The 19,127-nt window shown below is 54.7% G+C and overlaps 7 protein-coding genes across 7 annotated transcripts; 4 read left to right on the forward strand and 3 right to left on the reverse strand.

Annotated features, from left to right (window-relative positions):
• On the forward strand, positions 1 to 3,431 carry BZA05DRAFT_169928 (Nup93/Nic96-domain-containing protein; the record flags this gene model as incomplete). Its single annotated transcript, XM_051479194.1, has 7 exons — positions 1 to 147; positions 210 to 324; positions 400 to 975; positions 1,035 to 1,231; positions 1,288 to 1,954; positions 2,002 to 2,805; positions 2,862 to 3,431. Coding segments are annotated over 7 exons (2,824 nt in total), but the record flags the coding sequence as incomplete, so codon positions are not given.
• Positions 3,432 to 4,085: 654 nt separating this feature from the next.
• Positions 4,086 to 6,186, reverse strand: BZA05DRAFT_460597 (uncharacterized protein; the record flags this gene model as incomplete). The annotated part of the gene is made up of 9 exons (XM_051487664.1): positions 4,086 to 4,492; positions 4,678 to 4,809; positions 4,932 to 4,994; positions 5,062 to 5,165; positions 5,239 to 5,286; positions 5,343 to 5,436; positions 5,501 to 5,933; positions 6,034 to 6,052; positions 6,149 to 6,186. The coding sequence occupies 9 exons, from the start codon at positions 6,184 to 6,186 to the stop codon at positions 4,473 to 4,475; spliced, it is 951 nt and encodes a 316-aa protein (XP_051335866.1). The 3' UTR covers positions 4,086 to 4,472.
• A 350-nt stretch (positions 6,187 to 6,536) lies between these two features.
• On the forward strand, positions 6,537 to 8,179 carry BZA05DRAFT_409434 (ChaC-like protein). Its single transcript, XM_051484797.1, has 8 exons — positions 6,537 to 6,782; positions 6,903 to 6,934; positions 7,011 to 7,065; positions 7,226 to 7,252; positions 7,359 to 7,487; positions 7,568 to 7,598; positions 7,668 to 7,737; positions 7,809 to 8,179. Exons 1-8 carry the CDS (start codon positions 6,739 to 6,741, stop codon positions 8,153 to 8,155), a joined length of 735 nt encoding a protein of 244 aa, XP_051335867.1. The 5' UTR covers positions 6,537 to 6,738; the 3' UTR covers positions 8,156 to 8,179.
• A 355-nt stretch (positions 8,180 to 8,534) lies between these two features.
• BZA05DRAFT_343036 (uncharacterized protein) lies at positions 8,535 to 9,107 on the reverse strand (the record flags this gene model as incomplete). The annotated part of the gene is made up of 4 exons (XM_051481062.1): positions 8,535 to 8,718; positions 8,768 to 8,790; positions 8,854 to 8,937; positions 9,036 to 9,107. Coding segments are annotated over 4 exons (363 nt in total), but the record flags the coding sequence as incomplete, so codon positions are not given.
• Positions 9,108 to 12,694: 3,587 nt separating this feature from the next.
• Positions 12,695 to 15,538, forward strand: BZA05DRAFT_438864 (uncharacterized protein; the record flags this gene model as incomplete). Its single annotated transcript, XM_051486517.1, has 5 exons — positions 12,695 to 12,941; positions 13,048 to 13,478; positions 13,536 to 13,602; positions 13,654 to 14,219; positions 14,288 to 15,538. The coding sequence occupies 5 exons, from the start codon at positions 12,695 to 12,697 to the stop codon at positions 15,359 to 15,361; spliced, it is 2,385 nt and encodes a 794-aa protein (XP_051335869.1). The 3' UTR covers positions 15,362 to 15,538.
• On the reverse strand, positions 15,529 to 16,819 carry BZA05DRAFT_409444 (uncharacterized protein). The gene is made up of 2 exons (XM_051484798.1): positions 16,032 to 16,819; positions 15,529 to 15,958 (listed from the first exon to the last, which is right to left on the reverse strand). The coding sequence occupies exons 1-2, from the start codon at positions 16,494 to 16,496 to the stop codon at positions 15,635 to 15,637; spliced, it is 789 nt and encodes a 262-aa protein (XP_051335870.1). The 5' UTR covers positions 16,497 to 16,819; the 3' UTR covers positions 15,529 to 15,634.
• A 179-nt stretch (positions 16,820 to 16,998) lies between these two features.
• On the forward strand, positions 16,999 to 18,830 carry BZA05DRAFT_409447 (UV radiation resistance protein and autophagy-related subunit 14-domain-containing protein). The gene is made up of 3 exons (XM_051484799.1): positions 16,999 to 17,519; positions 17,590 to 17,883; positions 17,945 to 18,830. Exons 1-3 carry the CDS (start codon positions 17,225 to 17,227, stop codon positions 18,661 to 18,663), a joined length of 1,308 nt encoding a protein of 435 aa, XP_051335871.1. The 5' UTR covers positions 16,999 to 17,224; the 3' UTR covers positions 18,664 to 18,830.
• The last annotated feature ends 297 nt before the right edge of the window (positions 18,831 to 19,127 follow it).

The raw sequence follows: 19,127 nt of genomic DNA on the forward strand, positions 1-19,127 counted from the left end.
CTTCAGCTCGCTGCTCGAGCAGTCGCGGAAGCTGCGCCAGGAAACCGACAACGCCGACCTCCCGTCCATCCAGCTCGGCCTGGGAGAGATTGAGCGACGCGCCAAAGAGCTAAAGAAAACTGTCCCCGGACGAACCGATGCGAGAGCGTATGTTTGATACCCTTCGGAGAAGGGAATGCGAGGTGTACTGATGGGGGATCATCGCGCAGACGCTACCTGCTCCGCGCCGGAGGCATCGATGCCGATCAGAACTTGAGGGATCTGGAGTCAATCGATTTCCAAACAGCTTACGAGCCGTCGGGACCGATCGACACCGACGTCGAGGTGAGCTTCATCCTCCAGCTGCCTGTCCGGCCATGTGTTTGTTTTTCTTGCTGACCCCGGATACACGTGAAATAGTCGTACCTCCGCAACCGACGAGACCAGAGCGTCGAATCATCGATCGAGGAGGGCATGCGCCGTACTGCCCGCGACTTCGATTCGTTCGTCGCCAAGAATGTCACCACCGAGTGGGAAGCGCAGAAGCAGCGGATATTCGAGCACTTCGGGCTCGGAGGAAAGCCGTCGCCCACCGCGCAGAACGGCGATAACGGCGGATTCGGGCTGAGCGCTTTCGGTGCGTCGTCGTTCGGACGGTCAAGATTGAGCGGATCTGTGGGCCCCGCGAGTAACGGTGGAAACCTGGGTACCAACAGTGTCTGGGCGAAGTTGAATCTGGGACAGAGCGTACTGGGCAAGTCAGTCACGGCGAGACCAACAGAGCAGACCGCTTCGATGTATCAGGGAAGCTTGTTTGCCGATGTGGACTCGTCGACACAGGCGGAGCTCTCGAGACCGGTACAGTTGAGGCAGCAGAGATATTCCCAGGCAGTCAAGAATTTGAACCTCACACGGCTGAGCGCAACTCCGGGATCGGGGAGCTTCGCGATCATGAAGGAGTTTGGTGATCTCACAGCTGCCACGGGCGGCGATATGGTGAGTCCCGTACTGTACTTCTCTTCGCCTAAGACGGAATTATTAACACTTCGGGGTAGTTGACGCTACAGTTGCAAGATTCATGGAGCCTACTCAGTAACATCGTTTGCGAGGACGGCGGAGACAACCCTTTTGGAGGTGCACAAGAACGGCGGTTTGTACGAGATCACATCTTGAATACTGCAGTCGACGGACAGGAGGCAGGCCGGATCCGCAAGCGTGTTGAGAAGGGCTCCAGGCGATTTTTGGAGAAACAGTAAGCTCGGTATCTTCGATAGCTCCATGAGGCGTGGCGCTGACTAGGGAAATCAGGTTCAACCAAGTGGTCGATAAGGCGGTTTCCGACAACCCCCAGATCGCTAGAGTTGGAGGTGTGCCATCAGTGTTTAACAAGTTCCGTGGTTTCATCAATGTCAAGATGGCTCAGAATAAGGACAAGCCAGACTGGGACGTCAGATGTTTCCAATCCATCAACGAAGTGCCGTGCTGGGCGATGGTCTTCTACCTGATCCGTGCTGGTTTGCTCAAGGATGCAGACAGCTATGTTCAGCAGCATTTGGCGCAGTTCCAGAAGCTTGATCGGGGCTTTGCATCGTACTTGCACGCGTACGTAGCCCACGAAGACCGCCGCTTGTCCCGGCCGCTTCATGATCGTATCAACGGCGAGTACAACAACCGCATCCGTCATATGGAGGATTGCAAAGATCCCTTCAAGCCGGCAGTGTACAAGATCATTGGACGGTGTGAGCTCGCGAAGCGATCACTCCCCAACATCATGCCCACGGCTGAGGATTGGATGTGGCTACAGCTCGTTTTGACGAGGGAAATCGACCGGACGTCGGAGCCTGCCCACGAGGTCTTTACCCTGCACGATCTCCAGAAGAGTGTTTCGCAGTTCGGCGCAAAGCACTTCATGGCTAAGGGTAGTAACTTTGGCCTGTATTTCCAAATGTTGCTCATGTGCGGACTATTCGAGGATGTAAGGACTACTATTCCCCCCACTATAGGATTCCACTGACGGGTTAGGCTGTTCACTATCTGTACGGATTCCAGTTCGTCGACGGAGTACACTTTGCCATCGCCCTCACATATTACGGATTACTGAGGCCGTCTGACAATCCAATGACTCTGGAGCTGCTCACCCTGGGCGTAAATGGCGAAAAACGGATCAACTTCCCTCGGATGATTGGTTACTATACCTCCGATTTCCGCACCCCGGACACAGAGGCAGCAGTAGATTATCTCTCCCTTATATGTCTCAACGGTGATCTTCCCGACCCAGTCGGTCCTGCCCAGCTCAAGATCTGCCACGATGCTCTGCGGGAGCTCGTCCTCACAACCCGCGAGTTCACCAAACTGCTGGGCGACGTTCGTGCAGACGGAACTCGCGAGAAGGGGGCGATCGAGAAGCGGATGAAGCTCATCAAACTCTCGGACCAAGACCAATTCCTTCATACCATCACCGAACAGGCGGCCGTACAAGCGGACGACGACGGTCGGGCTGCAGATGCGGTGCTGCTGTACCATCTTGCCGAGGACTATGATACAGTCGTACAGATCCTCAACAAGTATCTGTCTAGTCACATCGCATTGGACGATGGCATCCCGTTCCAGGGCCTTCACGGGTCAAACGTTCCTCCTGGCTCCAGCATGTCGCTTGCCTCTGTTGATGATCCTACGCACTTGGCGATCAACATGCTCACAGTGTACAAGAACAACCACATCGCGCGTAAGATCAACCCGCGTAATCGCGAGGCCTGTGGTGTTCTACTGCAGATCTCGGAGGCCAAGAGGCAATACGAGATGGGCGAGTGGGCAGCATGTCTCTCGGTAAGTCCCCCATCCGCCTTCCTTTCCCTGGGGCACACACAGCTAACCAGCAGCAGATCATCGACCACGTGGACGTGATCCCGCTCGACCCCCGCGGCGACGTCGGCAACATCCGCCGCCGCGCACAGAACTTCGTCACGCTGCACGAAACGGTGGCGCGCAACGTCGGCATCCTCCTCAAGATGGCGGTCGACTGCTGCACGCGGCTGTGCCAGGAGCTGCGCGAGAGCGGATACACCGATGCCAACAAGGATCAGAAGCTCGGCGAACTCAGGGCTAGGATAAAATCCGCCATGATCTATGCCGGCATGATCCAGTACAAGCTGCCCGCCCATATCTATGCTTTCTTGAACAGCAGGGATGTCGGCGAGTAGTGGTGGTGGCACGGCACTGGTGGGGTGGGCTGTAGATGAAAATCTTCTTTTGGTGGTGGGTATTTGTGGGGATACGAGATTGGAATGCGCGATGGTGGAGTTAATGATGGCTATGAATCTTGCGGTCCTACTACTCCATACCTTGTGACATTTAAGTGTGCTTTTGGTCTTTGTGATTCATCGTTCCGTTGCATTTTGGTTTCCGTGGTCCGAGACAATTCAAACCTTGGGACAACATCCAGCAAGAACCAGAGCTGACCGGGCGTCTGGTAAATTGCGCGGGGCCAGCGTTTTTTTCTGTTTCGGCATTTTGCATTCGTCCATGTTCGACCACGACAGTTTTTGATTACAAAAGGCCGCTTTCTGCCCCACTGGTCACCGAGTGTTTCTCCTCTCCACTATCCACCGGCGTATCAACGATAAAACCAACGCAAAACCTAACACAGAAACAAATCACACATCCAAATACCAATACCGGACTCCCGAATAAGTATCCCAACGAATGATAGTACATGCCATAGGTCTACGGGCTGAGCATACTACTACAGAGAACTACTTTACAAACTCCCCTCCCGCTTGATAGCGATACATAGCAGACCACTCCTCGGCCCGCGGGGAGGGGATAACCATATATTTTACATAGGTGGAGGTAGGTGGAGGTAGGTAGTCGCCGAGTAGCATGATCTATCACTCTGGCCAGTAGCCATTTCCAAGGTGCCGTTTTTTTTTCCCCAGTGGCGTTTCGAACTACCAATCCAAGACTCAATACCGGTATGTATAAGCCAAGGCAGATATATAGGAAGAAAACTGGCAGAGCCACGAAGTCCTTGAGCATTGGCTTGGAAAATATCTGGCAGCTGCTATGTAGGTATTCTCGTTTGACGGTGCTGGCTGGGACATAGAATACTCTAACAACAACTTGTATCAACCCTATCCCCACCTCACCCACCTCACCCACCTCACCCACCGCCGCCTCACACGAAAAAAAAAGGAAAAAAAAGGAGAAAAAAGGATGTAATTTCAACCAAATGAACAGATAGACAGCACAGACAGACCAGACAGCACAGTACAGCAAAGACCCCATTCCAAACCCCGATCCCTCCCTCTACCAGGTGTCTCTTCCCTCTTTCCAACCATACTTTACCTTACGCCGTGAAAGCCGCATTGTTCCCTTCCAGAGCATAGTCTACCGTGATTCTCATGACTAGATTTCGCCAAAAACCGACCCGAAAAGGACACACACACGATTTCAGCGGGGGGACAGCACAACACACCAATTACCATCATCATCAATCAACGCTGCCGTAAGATTTCTACCGGGAACGACAAAGACCCAGACAAAGGTGCCATGCATTAGCAGCCTTCAGGCGGTGGCAGGGTGTGGGGAGGTGGGGGGGAGTAGGGCGGTTGGGGGGTAGGGAAAGGGAAAGGGAAAGGGAAAGGGAAAGGGAAAGGGAAAGGGCAGGAAAGATGGATGTAATATGTTTTGTCTGCGTACCTGTTAAGAACTCCTCAAAGCTGAGGGTGATGAAGCCATCCCTATCATCGTCGTACTTCTTGAAGACCTCCGTCATGCGTTTCAGCGAGATGCAGCTCTGCACAAACAGATCAAACGAGATGGCGTTCTGTCCTGTTATGCGTAAATCAACCAGATCAGCACCCATCTCAGCGCAACATAGTTGTCCCCCCCCCATTGGTGCAGAAAAAAGCCGTTCCCACCTTGCTGGGTTGGCTGCGGCGAGGAGTCCTGACCTCTTCGGTCGTATGACCTGAAAAGCAGCTGCACGAATTGCGGGGACAGCCGATATCCAAAAGCTGCGGGGCCGAGTGCCGTGGCGTCAGAAAGATTCCCGTCGAGGAGGAGGAAAGGTCAGTCATCTACCCGCAAGAGCGTTCGCAAACTCTTGGTACGAGATGTTACCACTCTTATCCGTGTCGAAGCGGTCAAAGAGCTGGCGCCACGCGGCAAGAAAGCCCCACAGTCCACTGGATATACGTCCATTAGCCCCCCAACGTCGACTACTTCACGAGAAATGATTCGGAAGTGGGGGCCACCAACCAGAACTCATTGAATCCGATGGTGCCCGAGCGATCGGTGTCGAACATCCTTCTCCGGAGTTAGGAATAGATCGATCCCCTCATGAAACCGGGATAAGCGTGTACCTGATCATCATGCGAACCGTATGCGGATCGAACGAGGTCCAATCACCGTTCACCAGGGCAGCGCGCAGCTCCTTTTCGCTCAGCTGTCCACTTCCTGCGGCGCCCATCAGACCCTCACTTCCTCGAGTCGAGCACCCGCACACGGGTGTACTACTAACCGTCCTTATCGACCGCCTTGAACAGCGGAAACAGAGCGGGGTCGGGACCGCCGGGCGGCGCCGGAGTAGGCGGCGGCCGGGAAACCGGCGGCGGTCGCTGTCCATATCCCTGCGGTGGAGGCGGACTGGCAAACGCGTTAGGCGGCGGCGGGCTGGCGAACTGATTGTGCGGGGGAGCTTGGCTGTATCCCGGGCTGGGACCGCGACCAGGTACGCCGCCGCCGCCGCCGCCGTACTGCTGCTGCTGTTGCTGCGGATGTTGCTGCTGCCCGTATCCTTGCTGGGGATGTTGCTGCTGGGGGTGCTGCTGTTGCTGCTGCTGGGGGTGTTGCTGCTGCCCGTAACCTCCCTGCTGATAATTGTGCGCTTGCTGCCCCTGCTGCTGCGGGCGTCCGGCTGGACGTTCTTGGAAGTCTGCCATCATTTGTGCTGCCTTGAGAGTGTTTCAGCAACAGGCGCGAATAGAATACGAAGTGTGCGTATATGTGAAGCGTGGGTGCGTCTGGAGGAGGAGGAGGAGTGCTATAACCAACCTGTTCAGGCTCCGCATGGCTGTGGAGAGAGAAGATAGAGACATCAGCACAGTGTCATAATTTCTTGGAGCTTCATCCATAGCGGACAGGAGGGCAGGGCAGGACAACAACTTACGCGGGCAGAGCGTCGGGATTCGAGTTGTAGTACGCCATCGGGGGAGCGAAAGAAGAATGCAATAGAGTACGTATCTATCTATCTATCTGTCGGTCCTACGTTTCCCTTTGTTAGCTTCCACGTGCGTCCAGGATACATAGATGCGACGCAACGGCGGGGGGCTGGACTGACGCGGACGAGTTGCGTATCGTACCTGCAATAATCTCTCACGAGCCCGCTTGCTATGTCTTGTCGATCGTCGCGAAGATCTGTTGTCGGAGGTGATGGTCAAGTTGGAGGAGATGAGGAGTAGTTGAGACGAGGTCGTATAAAGGTAGAGGTGGAGGAGGGGTGACGGCGGCAGCAGCAACCAAGCAAGCACAAGGTCGGGGGCTGCTTACATGGATCTATCGTATCGTCTCGTGGCTGGGGCTGATGAGGGGTGGTGCACTGGGAAACACACCCCGGGATGTCGCCAAGTCACTCTATTACTCTATACGCTTACAAGTTACTCCTACCTAGTACTCGCTCTGACAATTTATATCCAGTTTTCTATTCCGCTTGTTCCTCTCATTCTTCACGCGAAACAGTATCGCCGAGCAGCCTTGAAGATGAAGTTCGCAGCAACAGAAGACTTCTACCTCTTTGGCTACGGGTACGTGCAAGTTCTCGCGCTCTCTATCACCACCACCACCCTACCGCCTTGAAAACATTGCTATTTTGCTCGCGGAACGGACGGGCAGGCAGAAAGGCTGACTTTCGTGACTGAGCTCAGATCTCTGATATGGAAGCCACCGCCGGACTACGGTATGTGTTTTTTCACCTCCTCTCTCTCCCTCTCGTAAGGTCGCCGGTGATAACGAGAGATGTAATCTACACACAGACTACAAGATGCCCGGCTACATCAAAGACTACGTTCGACGATTCTGGCAGGTACTGTACCATTTCCGCCCGAATCTGCCTGCCTGTCTGTCTGTCGAACGAAATCTAACTGCAGAAGGCCAGGTAAATATTCTATCCCTCCGGGTGCACCCGCGACGTTCGGACCAGTGGTACGTACATGGCTGGGTACGATAGCTGACCCGATCACAAAAACAGTGAGGACCACAGAGGAACTCCGGAAGCGTAGGCCACCCCTCCCCCCTCCATCCATCTAGGGCTGAAGGGAAGGCAAGGAAGGGAAGGAGAAGGGCTGAAGTGAGGGCTGACACTGAAACTCCTGCCTTTCTAGACCTGGGCGTGTGGTGACACTCGTTGAGCGGAGCGTCTGGGAGACGCTTGGTGACCATCACGGCGCCGACGAGGAGGTTTGGGGAATGGCGTACCGCATTCCGAAGGATAAGGTCGAGAGCGTCAAGGAGTATGTACCCCCGCCTACCTATACACCTATACAATTGGGGAATGAACGAGCGAGCGGTGCTAACGAGTGAACCAACAAAGATACCTCGATATCAGAGAGATCAATGGTTACGTGAGTATTCTCCGTCCCCCAGCGAATTCCGTAGTGGAGAACATGGCATTGATGTGAGGCCGTCACCAGTCGATTCACTACGTGGACGTCTACCACACCGATGAACACCTCCCTCCGATCAAGGCGCTCGTATACATCGGTAGGCATACTATATACCTACCTATTGTAGGAACCATCTCACTGTTCTGGAAGCTAACCTTTCATCTTCAGGCACCCCAGAGAACCCCCAGTTCGCGGCCCGCAACGGCGTACCAGGCGAGAGTGAGCTTGCCAAGCACATCTTCGACTCATGTGGCCCCTCCGGCGAGAACAAAGAATATCTCTACCAGCTGAACCACTCGCTCGAGGAGCTTTGTCCAGAGTCGAAGGACAACCACGTGCGGAGCCTTTTCCGGCAGGTATGTCTCCTGGAGGCGGAAGCTAGACTCAATGGTGTCGACCATTCGGAGGATGAACAGCCGGTGGTGCCTAGCCATCATCCGGCCACGGTCATGGAAGAGACGGAATTAGTACAAGTGGGTGGGGAAATGGACATAGACACCGAGATGATGCACTAGAATCAACATCATGTAATTAGAAAGACCATGATGATTGACCGATGAACCGTTTCATTTCCATTACTGACTGGGGACTTGAAGAAATCGTTCCATCAGATTGAGCCATGATTGCGCCGAAGATTGCAGCCACCAAGAAAAACAAGAAAGAAGCCCGTGTGGTATACAGCAAATGAGACGACAGAAATGTGTGATTGAAACGAAAACCAACGATCAAGATCTCGGACAAAGGACTAAGAGACACGATCCGTTACATTGTATGTGAAAGGTGGTGTTCTAGCTTCGCAACCGGACTTTTGACTGCTTCGCTACTTAGTATCCACCGCTCTGGCCGCCGTAACCTACGCAATCAGACATGTTAGCGTCGTGCTCAAGACTGATGTCACGATGGACGGAAATACATACCACCGCCGCCCTGCTGGCCGCCGTAGCCACCTCCGCCACCTCCGTAACCACCTCCGCCACCTCCGTAGCCTCCACCGCCACCTCCGTAACCGCCACCACCGCCACCTCCGCCAGCACGGCGATCGGTAGCCTTGTCAACACGAATCCTACGTCCATCGAACCTGTTCCTGTCAGCATTAAGCGGACCGCAGATGGGATGCAGATGCGTACTCAGTGTCGTTCATGTCATTGACCTGTTCGATAAGTGTTAGTGACAATGCAATCAAATAACGGTTAGGTAAATGGGATATGCTTACAGCCTTGTCCGCGTCCTCCTCGCTAGCGAACCTAACGAATCCGAATCCGCGCGACCTTCCAGTGTCACGGTCCTTGACAACGACCTGCATGAGGAGAGGATTAACGTCATCCCGAGATAGGCGGCATGTGTGCTTCTAAGCCGGGAAGCGGGGTGATGGAGGGGGGGGGGGGTAAAACATACGGCCTCCTCGACGGCGCCGAACTCCTCGAACTTGGCGCGAAGAGTCACGTCATCGGTGTGCCAGGCAAGGCCTCTGCAAGTTTATTGTTAGTAAAGTGGCGTGCTGGGGGTGCGACGATCGCCCCACATGTTCGCAGCAGCAGAAGCAGCAGCAGTAGCAGGCTAATTGTGTGTGCAACCATAACCACTGCGACCGCAACCACTGCCGACAATTGCGGGGCAAAATGGGAAGGGGTGTGAAACAGGTGAGGGGATAGGAGCAGTGCAATTGAGAGAAACGTACCCGATGAAAAGCTTCGACATGGCGATTTATATTATCGCGGGTTGAAGCAAACTGAACACACTGTTTAACACCACACACTGCGAGGGTAGCCGTCATCGAGAAGGCGACGACCGCGGTTGGGACAAAGGGAGAGAGAGAGCATGCCTGGTCGTTGTTTTGTCGTGAAGAGTCGAAGTTATTGTCGAGTGTTTTTTTTTGTGGGTGTGGGGGAGAAACTGATACAGTCTGGGAAGGACTGGAACAGTTGTGGAGTTGGGAAGGAAAGGAGGAGAAGGAGAGGAGAAGAAGAGGAGGAGTGGGGTGGGAGCGAGCAGAAGAAATAGAAGACTGGTGTTTGGCAGAGAAGAGGGGTGTGGGAGCAAGCAGAGAGGGCTAGGTCTAACTCGGAGCTAGGTGCAGAGGGGGGAGCAGAGCAGAGAACAAGCACGAACAAGCACGAGCCAGCAGCGATCACACAAAGCAGGAGGCAAGTGCACGTAAATATTTCATAAGTGCTCGAAGCTAAGGGGAGAAGTGATGAAGTACCATGGAGTACCATCATAGTGGAGCAGATCACCCATCATAGTGGAGTAGAGCGGAGCGGATGCGAGCTGTAATCATGATGTATATCGCAGCGGGAGCGGGGGGGAAGGGAAAGCGAAAGCGGTGAGCATCATACTCCAGACACGCGGCGGGTAGAGGGGGGCAGACGAGCGCGGACTTTGCGCTGCTGCTGCTGATACTGCTGATACTGCTGCTGCTGCCTGCTCCCGTCCAAAGACGAGAAGGCTCGCAGAGGGCGGTACTTGCGGGTGACATCCTCCACATTCGCTCTACATGCTCATCGAGACGGTGGACGACGTCATAACCTCATATCTGCCCTCCTCTCCTCGTCGGTCCATGATCGATATCCAGCCATGGCCGCTTCTTCCACCTCTTCCGTCGTCGTCGCCGCCGCCATCACCATCAGACCTACTAGCACCACCGCACCACCCACCTCTTGCACCCCATCCACCCCATCCATCCACTACCCTCCACTACCATCACCCCCCACCAACACTCCACGCCCTACCCCCCGTCCTCCAACGCCATCCCAATCGCCAATTCCCTCACACGCATTATCGCGACGGCAATCGATCGTCAGGCCGTAGCAGCTGTCCCGATCGTTTTGGTATCATTTTTATCATCGTCCCTCCGGTCCACCAAGAATGCGACCTGTGTGAGTGAGCGAGCGAGAGAGCGAGTCAGTGGTAGGCAGCAGTACCTACCGGCTGGTCGACGGTGAATGGGAATGGACATTAGACAATGGCCCCCCCTCTAGCTCCGATGCATGCAAGAATTTCCATTCCAGGTCGTCCCATCTGCCAGGCCTGCTGGAGACTGGAGTGGAAGGTTGCTGCTCTAATCTTGGAGGAAGGCAAGTAGATCGTCTCAACTCTCAACGCTCGACTCTTGACTCGACTCTCAGCTATCGAAGAGTCGAACGTCGAACGTCTCACTCTCACTACTGGCTGGCTGCTACAGACGGTACAGGTCTACTGCTGAAGCCGGTATCCGCTAGAGATACTCTAAATAGTACACTTTTAAGCACTTGGGTACCGGCTCTGGGCTCGTGGGGCGTGTGGAGGAGATATCTGTTCCATGCTCTTTTTTTTTCTTCCCCTCCGTTGCCGGGGGTGGCAGTGAAGGATGTGATTCTGCACCAGAGCTTGTTCGCACCGAGCGGCATGCATCGACGCCGATTGTGGCAAGGTGGGATGTGGGATGTGGGATCCTGTGGTATGCAAGTACTTCGGTATCATCAAGAGTGTCTGCAGAATCGGTCGGTTCCCCACGTCCCGTCCGTTGCGGGGGAACTAAAGTAAGCAAGGGAGGATAATCTTATCTCTCCCTTACCCATCCGCAATGAGAGAAAAATAAATAAATTAAATAAATTAAATTAAATGAATGAAAATAGAAAATCAAAATAGAAAATAGAAGAAAAAAAGTGAAACATAAAAAAAAAAGTAAAAAAAAGAAAAGAAAAAAAAAGGAAGGAAAGAGAGGAAAAAGAGTTGGTCGTGTCAACACTTCTCAACCAGCCATCCCCGCACCCTCCTACTTGCTTCGTTCTCGCCGCTTTTTGCGGATGATGGTGGTTGTTGATGCTGTGATGCCTCGTAAGTTCCAGTTGAGGTTGTCCGCCCAATTGCGGTATTGACGCCGTAGCAACATTGCGTCATGGCTCGGGCTAATGGGCAGGGATGAAGGATGAAGGATGACGGACGATGGGTGGTAGCACATCAGGCTCTGGCCGGGAGAAGACGACGAAACTGCTCGACCGGCTGACCGATCCCTCCGCTGGCTCCGGTGCCCGCCGGCGGCCGCTTCGGCGCCGGCATCGGCTTCGGCGTCGGCTTCCTTTGGGGGCTGCTGTGGTTTGGGCCACAGGTGGAAAACGGTCTCTGGCTGGCACTCTACTCTAGGTACTCTACCTACAGTAGAGTACACTACTCTACTCTAGATGGAGTGTCCGTGGCTCCAGAGTCGACACGACCCACGGTTCCACCTCCTCCTGCGGTTTGGCCGCTCCCTGGCCTGTGCTGTGCTACCTCTGTCTGTGCCTCTGTCTGGCCGCCGCCACAGCTCGAACCATGCCCGTTCTGGCGCATCGCGATCGCTCGGACGGCCGCTGCTTCCATCGATGCCTTCTCGTCCGCAACCAACCACGACCACGAACTCGCTCTTCCCTCCCTTCGCTCTCCTCTCATCTGCTCCTTCTCTTCTTCCCCCGGCACCCGAGACTATTTCCCGCGAATCGCCACGGAACACACAGACACCAACGACTCAACCTCGACTCACAGGTCCTACCTATCGGACATGGAGAACACATCTGCCGGCAGGGGAAAGCACAGTGCCTAGAGCATACCGGAGAAACCAGGCGGAGCAGGAGATCCAATCCTTTGAATTTGACGCCTACCGGTATGTATCTGTGCTACCCACGCTGTTGGGCCCTCGCAAGTCACCTGTTGCTGCCAACAAATGACATCCCCACTATCCCTCCCCCCCTCCGCCCAAATTGACTAACTCAGGATAGCCGCCAACCACAGCGAACCAGGAATTTCACACCTGCTTCACTTGCGCTCCCAGCGAACCAGGAGTTTCACACTCTTTCCACTTATGCTCCCAGCAGACCAGGAATTCACACTTGCTTCTCATACGCTCCCAGTACACCAATCCTAAAGGAAAAAATACACCCTTGCTGCCACCGTGAGGGATAACTGCAGCATTGAGAAGCCGCCGCCTGCAGCCAGTAGAAATACTACGAGCCTGGGAAGCAAATTCGCACCGATTAAATTCAAAAAAAATTCACAATCAAAATCAAAATCAAAATAATAAAGAATTGGACAAATCAACCATGAGTTTGACTTTCCAAAATCTACATGAATTGGAATGGGAGCACCGCCGTCGCGGTGAAGCAACTCCAGATCCGGTTACGGCTTTCGTTATCCAACAGCAAGCCCTGCATGAAAAAGGCGATGCATGGCGTCCGCACATCTCGGATAACAGCGGTGAAATGCGGGGTACGAACCATATCGTGCAGCCGTATGAGGGACGACGCCAAAAGCGTCGACATCGCGCACGAGAAGAAATTGTTATGCAAGGTATGTATATCTGCTTGCCTATCGCACCGTCGTCGCGGTTTCATCGGTGGGCAATGTTGACAACGTTCGTAAGACTCGTGCCGTGATGCTGTTGCGGGCTTTCCAGAAACCAACGTTTCCAGCCGGGAAAGAAAGGCTGAAGCGCATAGGCTGGTGGCCAGTCCCAGGCAACGCAAGCGAGGACGGGAATGCAGCTCGTCCGGCGGCTCCCTCGATTATGCGGAAAGGCATGCGGACAGGGAAAATTCCCTCATGGTCGACGTTCGTGGCGGCGAAGAGGTTGTCTGGGATGGCCGGAAGACCAGGGATTTTCAGAAGAGGGCCCGGCATAAGATGTTAGACAAGAGCCGCAAGACTGCGAGCAGGGCTATACCGAGCAAACCCTCTCCTCCTCCCAAGAAGAAGAACGGAATGGGAATGGGAGTGGGAATGAGAATGGGAAGGGGAAGGGAAAAGGGAAAGGGAAAGGAAATGGGGAAGGGCGATACCCTGCTGAAGAAGACAACCCAGGCTGGCGTGACAAGTGGGCATCGAACGGTAGGTACATGGGTTCTAGGGAGACACATTCATCCATGTCTTGACAATAAGTTGCAGTTGCCAGCGACACACGGCTTGGAGGTTATCAGAAACGGTCGGACACACGTCCCTCTGAGTAGGGGTCGTATGTGCATGACTTTCCACGACCAGGGCCCTGCTGACGTATCGTATGTAGTACCAGACCTTACGTTTAGCGACATGAGTTTCCTGGGCCAAATGAAGCCACGGTTACCGGCTGTCGAAGAAAGGCAAGCACCGAGATCCTACAGGGCGACTGGCCGCGAGACGAGCCACGGCACTAGCTTCGTGCCTTCTGGTGGGTTTCGGGGTCATACTAGGTCGATTTCTGTTGCGAGTGCGCCTGCGCATCGGCGTGAATCACTATCTCGAGGCTCGACGACTATTGCGTCTGGACTGTTGATGAGGGAAAGTCTCGATGATCACAATACATCGCCGTCCCTGCGAGAATCGATAACGACCGACTCCGATGCCCACTCCGAGTATTCACTGCAGTTACGACGGGCTCGTAAATATGGAGGAGGCCCACCAGATGACGATCCGGCAAGAATAACTCCACTGCCGCAGCCTGCAGCAATAATGATAACAACACCTCAGAGGCCCCAGAAGGACGACAGTCCGCGTCCCACGGAAAGTGGCCCGGCAGGGGAAACGAACCCGAAAGAAGGAGAAAAACCGGTTTGCACTGTCCATATCGCAGCCATAGAGGAAGAAGCCTTGCCAGTAAGCTTCACCAATGATAATCACATACTTGTAAGCCCCCGAAGTGGTACTAATATCACGGCAAGTAGGCTTTACATCAGACCCCCTCGAGTCCTCTGCACGATTTGATACGTCTCTGTGCAGAGTTTACACCCACGAAGGTCTCCGAGAAAGGACCGATAAACACAGGGCCAACCGATCATTACTCCTGCGAGGATGGCCAATCATCGGGGTTTATTGCTGAACCTAATGTCCACACAAACCACAGTCACCAACCGGAATACCACTCTGCTGCGGGGTTCGTTGGCAATGCTTCAACCCTACATGCGGGAACATATCACACAGATCCGCTTGGCTATACAGAGAACGACATCTTTAATCACAGATCCCACTGCTATGTTCACGATCGTGAATCCGAGTATATGTACCCACAACGCATGGAGGCCAGCATCTGGGGGCCTAGCACTGACCCTCACACCCGCCATCACGGAAGTGACTTCACATACGATCACTCGGTCTTTCCCCAGTTTAACGAAAATCACGACCGTCACGACCACCATGACAGCAACCACTACACCGATCATTACAGTCCGCGTAATGATCACATCCGCGTCAACCATTACGGCCGAGATGTTACGCCTGGAGAAACGACCTGGAACGTTGAGGATAACTACTTGCGGGACTCGCAGCACCTTTCACAGTATGACCAGGAGGACAGTCACATTGTTGCCCCCAGTCGGTCCGGTTCGTATATTCCCGGGAGTCCCTGGAATCGACAAAGGCCTGGAGATTCCCCAAGTCTAGACATCAGCCACCACCCCGATCGACAACTCGGTAACTATTTCGAATCCGATTCACACTTATCAGAAGGTATCCCAGGAACAAACGTCGAAAGTCAGTTCGATCTGCGGCCTGAAGAGGATTTTCCGGAGCTTAATATCGAAGATCCCTTTGATCGACACCTACGTGAAGGTTTTGGTATTAGTCTAGACCTGGATGGTGATTATCCTTTGGAGCCCAGTGTTGGGCGACAACGCTACGATTCCCCAAGACCGAATACTGGAAGCCACTTTGATCCATATCCTTATCTAGAAGAAGAAAGTTGGAGGTCAGGGCCTTCATATCAAAATGATCCACTACTGAATGAGTTCTGGAAGGCGTAGTGTTCGTGAAATGACGGTCATTGGTGGAATTTGTTTGCTATACACTTTTTAATGTGTGATGGGTGTGAAGCGATTTTATGGGATCAGATCAATGACCGCGGGCTTCAAATGTGTTTCATCATGTGTTTTAAAGCAAGAGAATCATAGGTGTATTAATTGACCAATGCCCTTTTCCGACATCTGATTTCACGCACAACACCCCCACGAGCCTTAACCATGACAGTGAAAATTACCCTTCCTCCCCCCTCCCCCGCCATGCTCCCTCCACCTTCATTACTTCGCAGGAGAAGGCGAGGAGATCCCAAGCACAGACGAGATCCGTTCCATATCCTGCGTATGACTCACGCGAGCCTCCTCCACCTCCGCCTCCTTCAACTGCGTCCACCGCGCAACGGTGGCGATCCTATTTGTTTTACCGTCAGAACCCACCCCACTACAGACAGATGAGAAGCAAGCACATAGACTAGACAGACAGACGGGCGGGAAGGGGAAGGGGAAGGGGAAGGGGAAGCAAGCAGGCAGGCAGGCAGGTACATACTCGCGACTAAACCGCACGCTCTCGCTCTGTGCGCGGCGGATGGTGTAGAGTTCATGAAGCTATCTCGTGGAACGTCACATCAGCTACCAATCCATTTTCGCCCAGTCTATAGTAGAGAGAGTGGCTACAGACCCACTCCCAGCTCCTATACTCCTCGAGCAGCGCCTTCTCATCGCTCTCGACGGCGGACAGCTCGTGTGCGCTCGAGCCGAGGAAGCCAGACCAGTCGTAGTCCGCTTGTGGGGCGAGGAGGTCGTCCGCCGCCCCCGCCCCCGCCCCCGCCGCTGCCGATGCTTGCTTGGGGGTTTTCTCTGTGGCGGTGGGGTTGGGGGTGGCGGTAGGGGGAGTCCTAGTGGGGGAAGTGCTGGTGGTGGCCCTGGTGCTGGTAGTGGCGCCGGACTGTGGCGCTGGCGCTGGCGGAAGTAGCGTGGTGAGGGAGGGCGAGTGAGATGCTGGGGCTGGGGATGGGGATGGGATTTGCTGCTGCTGAACTTCTGAGTGCGCCGGCTCCGGGCCGGTATTGCCGCTGGCACTTGCGCTGGCGCTGCCGGCAGAGGGGATGGCGGATTTGCTGGTGCTGGGGCTGGGGCTCGACATTTTGGTTTTATTTGGTTTATTTGTTTGGTTTTAATTTGTTTTTGTTTTCGGACGGGTTTGTTTATTTTTTTTGGCGGTGGTTTTGTACCTTTTTGAATGACTGGTTGGTTGGCTGGAGTGGTCGGAATGGTTGGAGTGGTCGGAATGGAGTGGTTGGAATGAAGGTACTTTGGTTGTTGGTCTTTGGTCGTCGGGCGTTGGTGCTGGTCGTTGCTGGTGCTGGTGCTGGGTCGTGGTTGAACGAGCAAGACCTTGCTCGTGAGCCCTCAGCCCTACTGGGCTGAGCTCGGCCACTGGCGGGACGTGGCGAAGCCTAAGGGCCGACAGGCCGGGTGACGCATTGAACACTAGGACCCGGACGTACGCGGGCCTATGTAGTGCGCCTGTGTGGTGGTCACTGGTCACTGGTGGTGGGGATCTGGGCCCGCCTACAAGGTATGCGGATAAGATGTAGGCTATCTCCATAGAACGATGTCATCGACTCATCGTGTAACCTGAACTACATTAAACGCCGCCGCAGCTCGCCCCCCAGCTCAAGCGCGTAGTAAGTAGGGCAGGTACATAGCTCGACGATAGATAAACCACTACACGACACTAGTAGCTGGAAGTGGAGCTTCGATCGATGCGCAACCCACACGCTCACACACATACACACACACACGCACACGCACAACCTCCGTCTCCACGTCCACCTGTAGTTGCCATCTCCACCACTGTCCGCAGCCTAGATGCCTCCCGATATACCATACAGTGCCAACCGAACCCTACCCATGAGCTTGACGCACTGCCAGATCTGCGACACCCGCGCGGCGCGGCTCACGTGCGCGCCGTGCACGCAGGCTTCGCTGTGGCCACGGCGCACCGAGTTCCTATTTCTCGCGGCGGAGCGCGATGGCGCCGCGGAGCGTGTACACGAGTATCTCGAAGCCTCTGGGAGCGCGAGGGGAGCACTGGACGACTGCCGGGTCAAGAGCGATGAGAAGCGTGAAGAGTACAGAAGGATTAATGATGTATTGATGGGAGGTATGTTGCCCCCTCCGACACTAGGATGGGGAAAGGGGGGGCGGCGGCTGATCTGGGTTGTGTGGGATAGAGAGGAAGAGGATGGAGATGCTGCGAGCGGAGAATCGTTCGAGACGGCGGAAACTTGAGGCGGCGAGGGAGGCGGCGCTCGGTGAACAGGCCAGGGTCGATACGCTCAAGGCGGAGATTAAGCGGCTCAACCAGAAGACGAAGATTCTGTGCTCGAGGATGGCGGAGGCGCGGAGTTTTCTGTGTCGCGATGCGGCGGGGCTGGTGGGGCTGCGGTTGAAGAGACGGAAGAGTGGCAAGGTCGAGTATCTCATCGGCGGAGTGCTGATTCCGAACCTGTTGACGGACCTGAGTGGTAGGCAGATCTCCGGGGGGATATGGGAACGCTGTGATACTGATGACGGGGATTTGGATAGTACATCCGCACACGAGCATCAACGTCTCACTCGACCACCTCGCCCGCCTCGTCGTCCTGGTTTCCCACTACCTCGGTCTCAAGCTCCCGAACGAAATCACCCTTCCGCACCGCGGGAACCCCTACACCACCGTCCGCGGGCAACTCAACAACCGGCACATGGCGGTGCGGCCACTAGTGGCCGACTCCCCACTACCAGTGATGGCGCGCGAGAACACCACGGCGCACTCCAAACTCGTCGAGGGGATCTCTATGCTCGCGCTCGACATCGCGTGGCTGTGCTACTCGCAGGGGCTCTTCGCCAACGAAGTCGAGGACGCCAGCAACATTGGCTACTGTATGTGGAAGCTGCTGGTTGCAAAAGACAGCACTGCCGTCACGAGCCCGGCCTTCGGCCGTATGTCGCACGCAACCATCAACGGGAACCTGACGCTCGCCCGCCACGAGCCCGTCATGGCCGGCTTCAGACTGAGATACAACCTCATTGCGGACCGCATACGCACCACGCTGCAGGGCGAGACCATGGTCGCCGACTGGGACATGGTGGCCGACGCTGAGGAACACGATAGTGCCACGTCGCGCAGGAGGTCGGTCCCCGATGCGGAAATAGACTCGTTTGAGGACGCAGCACTCAGCTTTCCGGCGGGGCCGGCGAGTAGCGGCGGGGGCGTGGGGAAGTGGACGCGGATTCGGTCGAGGAACGATGGCAGCGTTGGGTAGCGAGCTGTGACTGACTGACTGTTTGTATTTTTCTTTCTCGTCTTACAGCTGGTTTCTTTTCACTACTTGACGGGTTCGCGGAGTTTGGAGTGGCGCACTTCTGCTTGGGCGGGAATGAATATATGTATATACTGATATTGTTCGTTATACACGGAAGCGGGAGGGGGGAGGGGGGGTGGACGTCTCGCCGACCACCAGTATTCAATGCCGGGATCTTTGTGATCTTTGTGGAATCAAAGGGTTCCGTCTCGTTTGTGCGCTGGGGCGGGGGGCCATTCGAGCGTCTGTCGGTGGCCATTCAATGCCACGGCTGTAGGATAGGCTATCTTCTCCAGTTCTATTGCATTGGTGATCATAGAGAAGATACATGTGTGCAACGATCAATCCAAAAGTAGCGCCCATAACACCCAAACCACCTATATACAATCATCATCATCCGTCATTCATATGAGATCAATCAACCA

The sequence above is a fragment of the Tricharina praecox genome, assembly GCF_024521635.1.
Source record: "Tricharina praecox strain CBS 144465 chromosome Unknown BZA05scaffold_30, whole genome shotgun sequence".
In the NCBI taxonomy this organism is placed as follows: Eukaryota; Fungi; Ascomycota; class Pezizomycetes; order Pezizales; family Pyronemataceae; genus Tricharina; species Tricharina praecox.

Coding starts and splice junctions, on each gene's coding strand:
- BZA05DRAFT_409434 (XM_051484797.1), top strand. CDS start 6,739: ATGAAGTTCGCAGCAACAGAAGACTTCTACCTCTTTGGCTACGG. Junction 7,253..7,358: donor CACAGAGGAACTCCGGAAGC/GTAGGCCACCCC, acceptor CTGCCTTTCTAG/ACCTGGGCGTGTGGTGACAC. Junction 7,738..7,808: donor CAAGGCGCTCGTATACATCG/GTAGGCATACTA, acceptor TTTCATCTTCAG/GCACCCCAGAGAACCCCCAG.
- BZA05DRAFT_409444 (XM_051484798.1), bottom strand. CDS start 16,496: ATGTCGAGCCCCAGCCCCAGCACCAGCAAATCCGCCATCCCCTCTGCC. Junction 15,959..16,031: donor AGTATAGGAGCTGGGAGTGG/GTCTGTAGCCAC, acceptor TCCACGAGATAG/CTTCATGAACTCTACACCAT.
- BZA05DRAFT_409447 (XM_051484799.1), top strand. CDS start 17,225: ATGCCTCCCGATATACCATACAGTGCCAACCGAACCCTACCCATGAGC. Junction 17,520..17,589: donor TAATGATGTATTGATGGGAG/GTATGTTGCCCC, acceptor TGTGTGGGATAG/AGAGGAAGAGGATGGAGATG. Junction 17,884..17,944: donor CCTGTTGACGGACCTGAGTG/GTAGGCAGATCT, acceptor GGATTTGGATAG/TACATCCGCACACGAGCATC.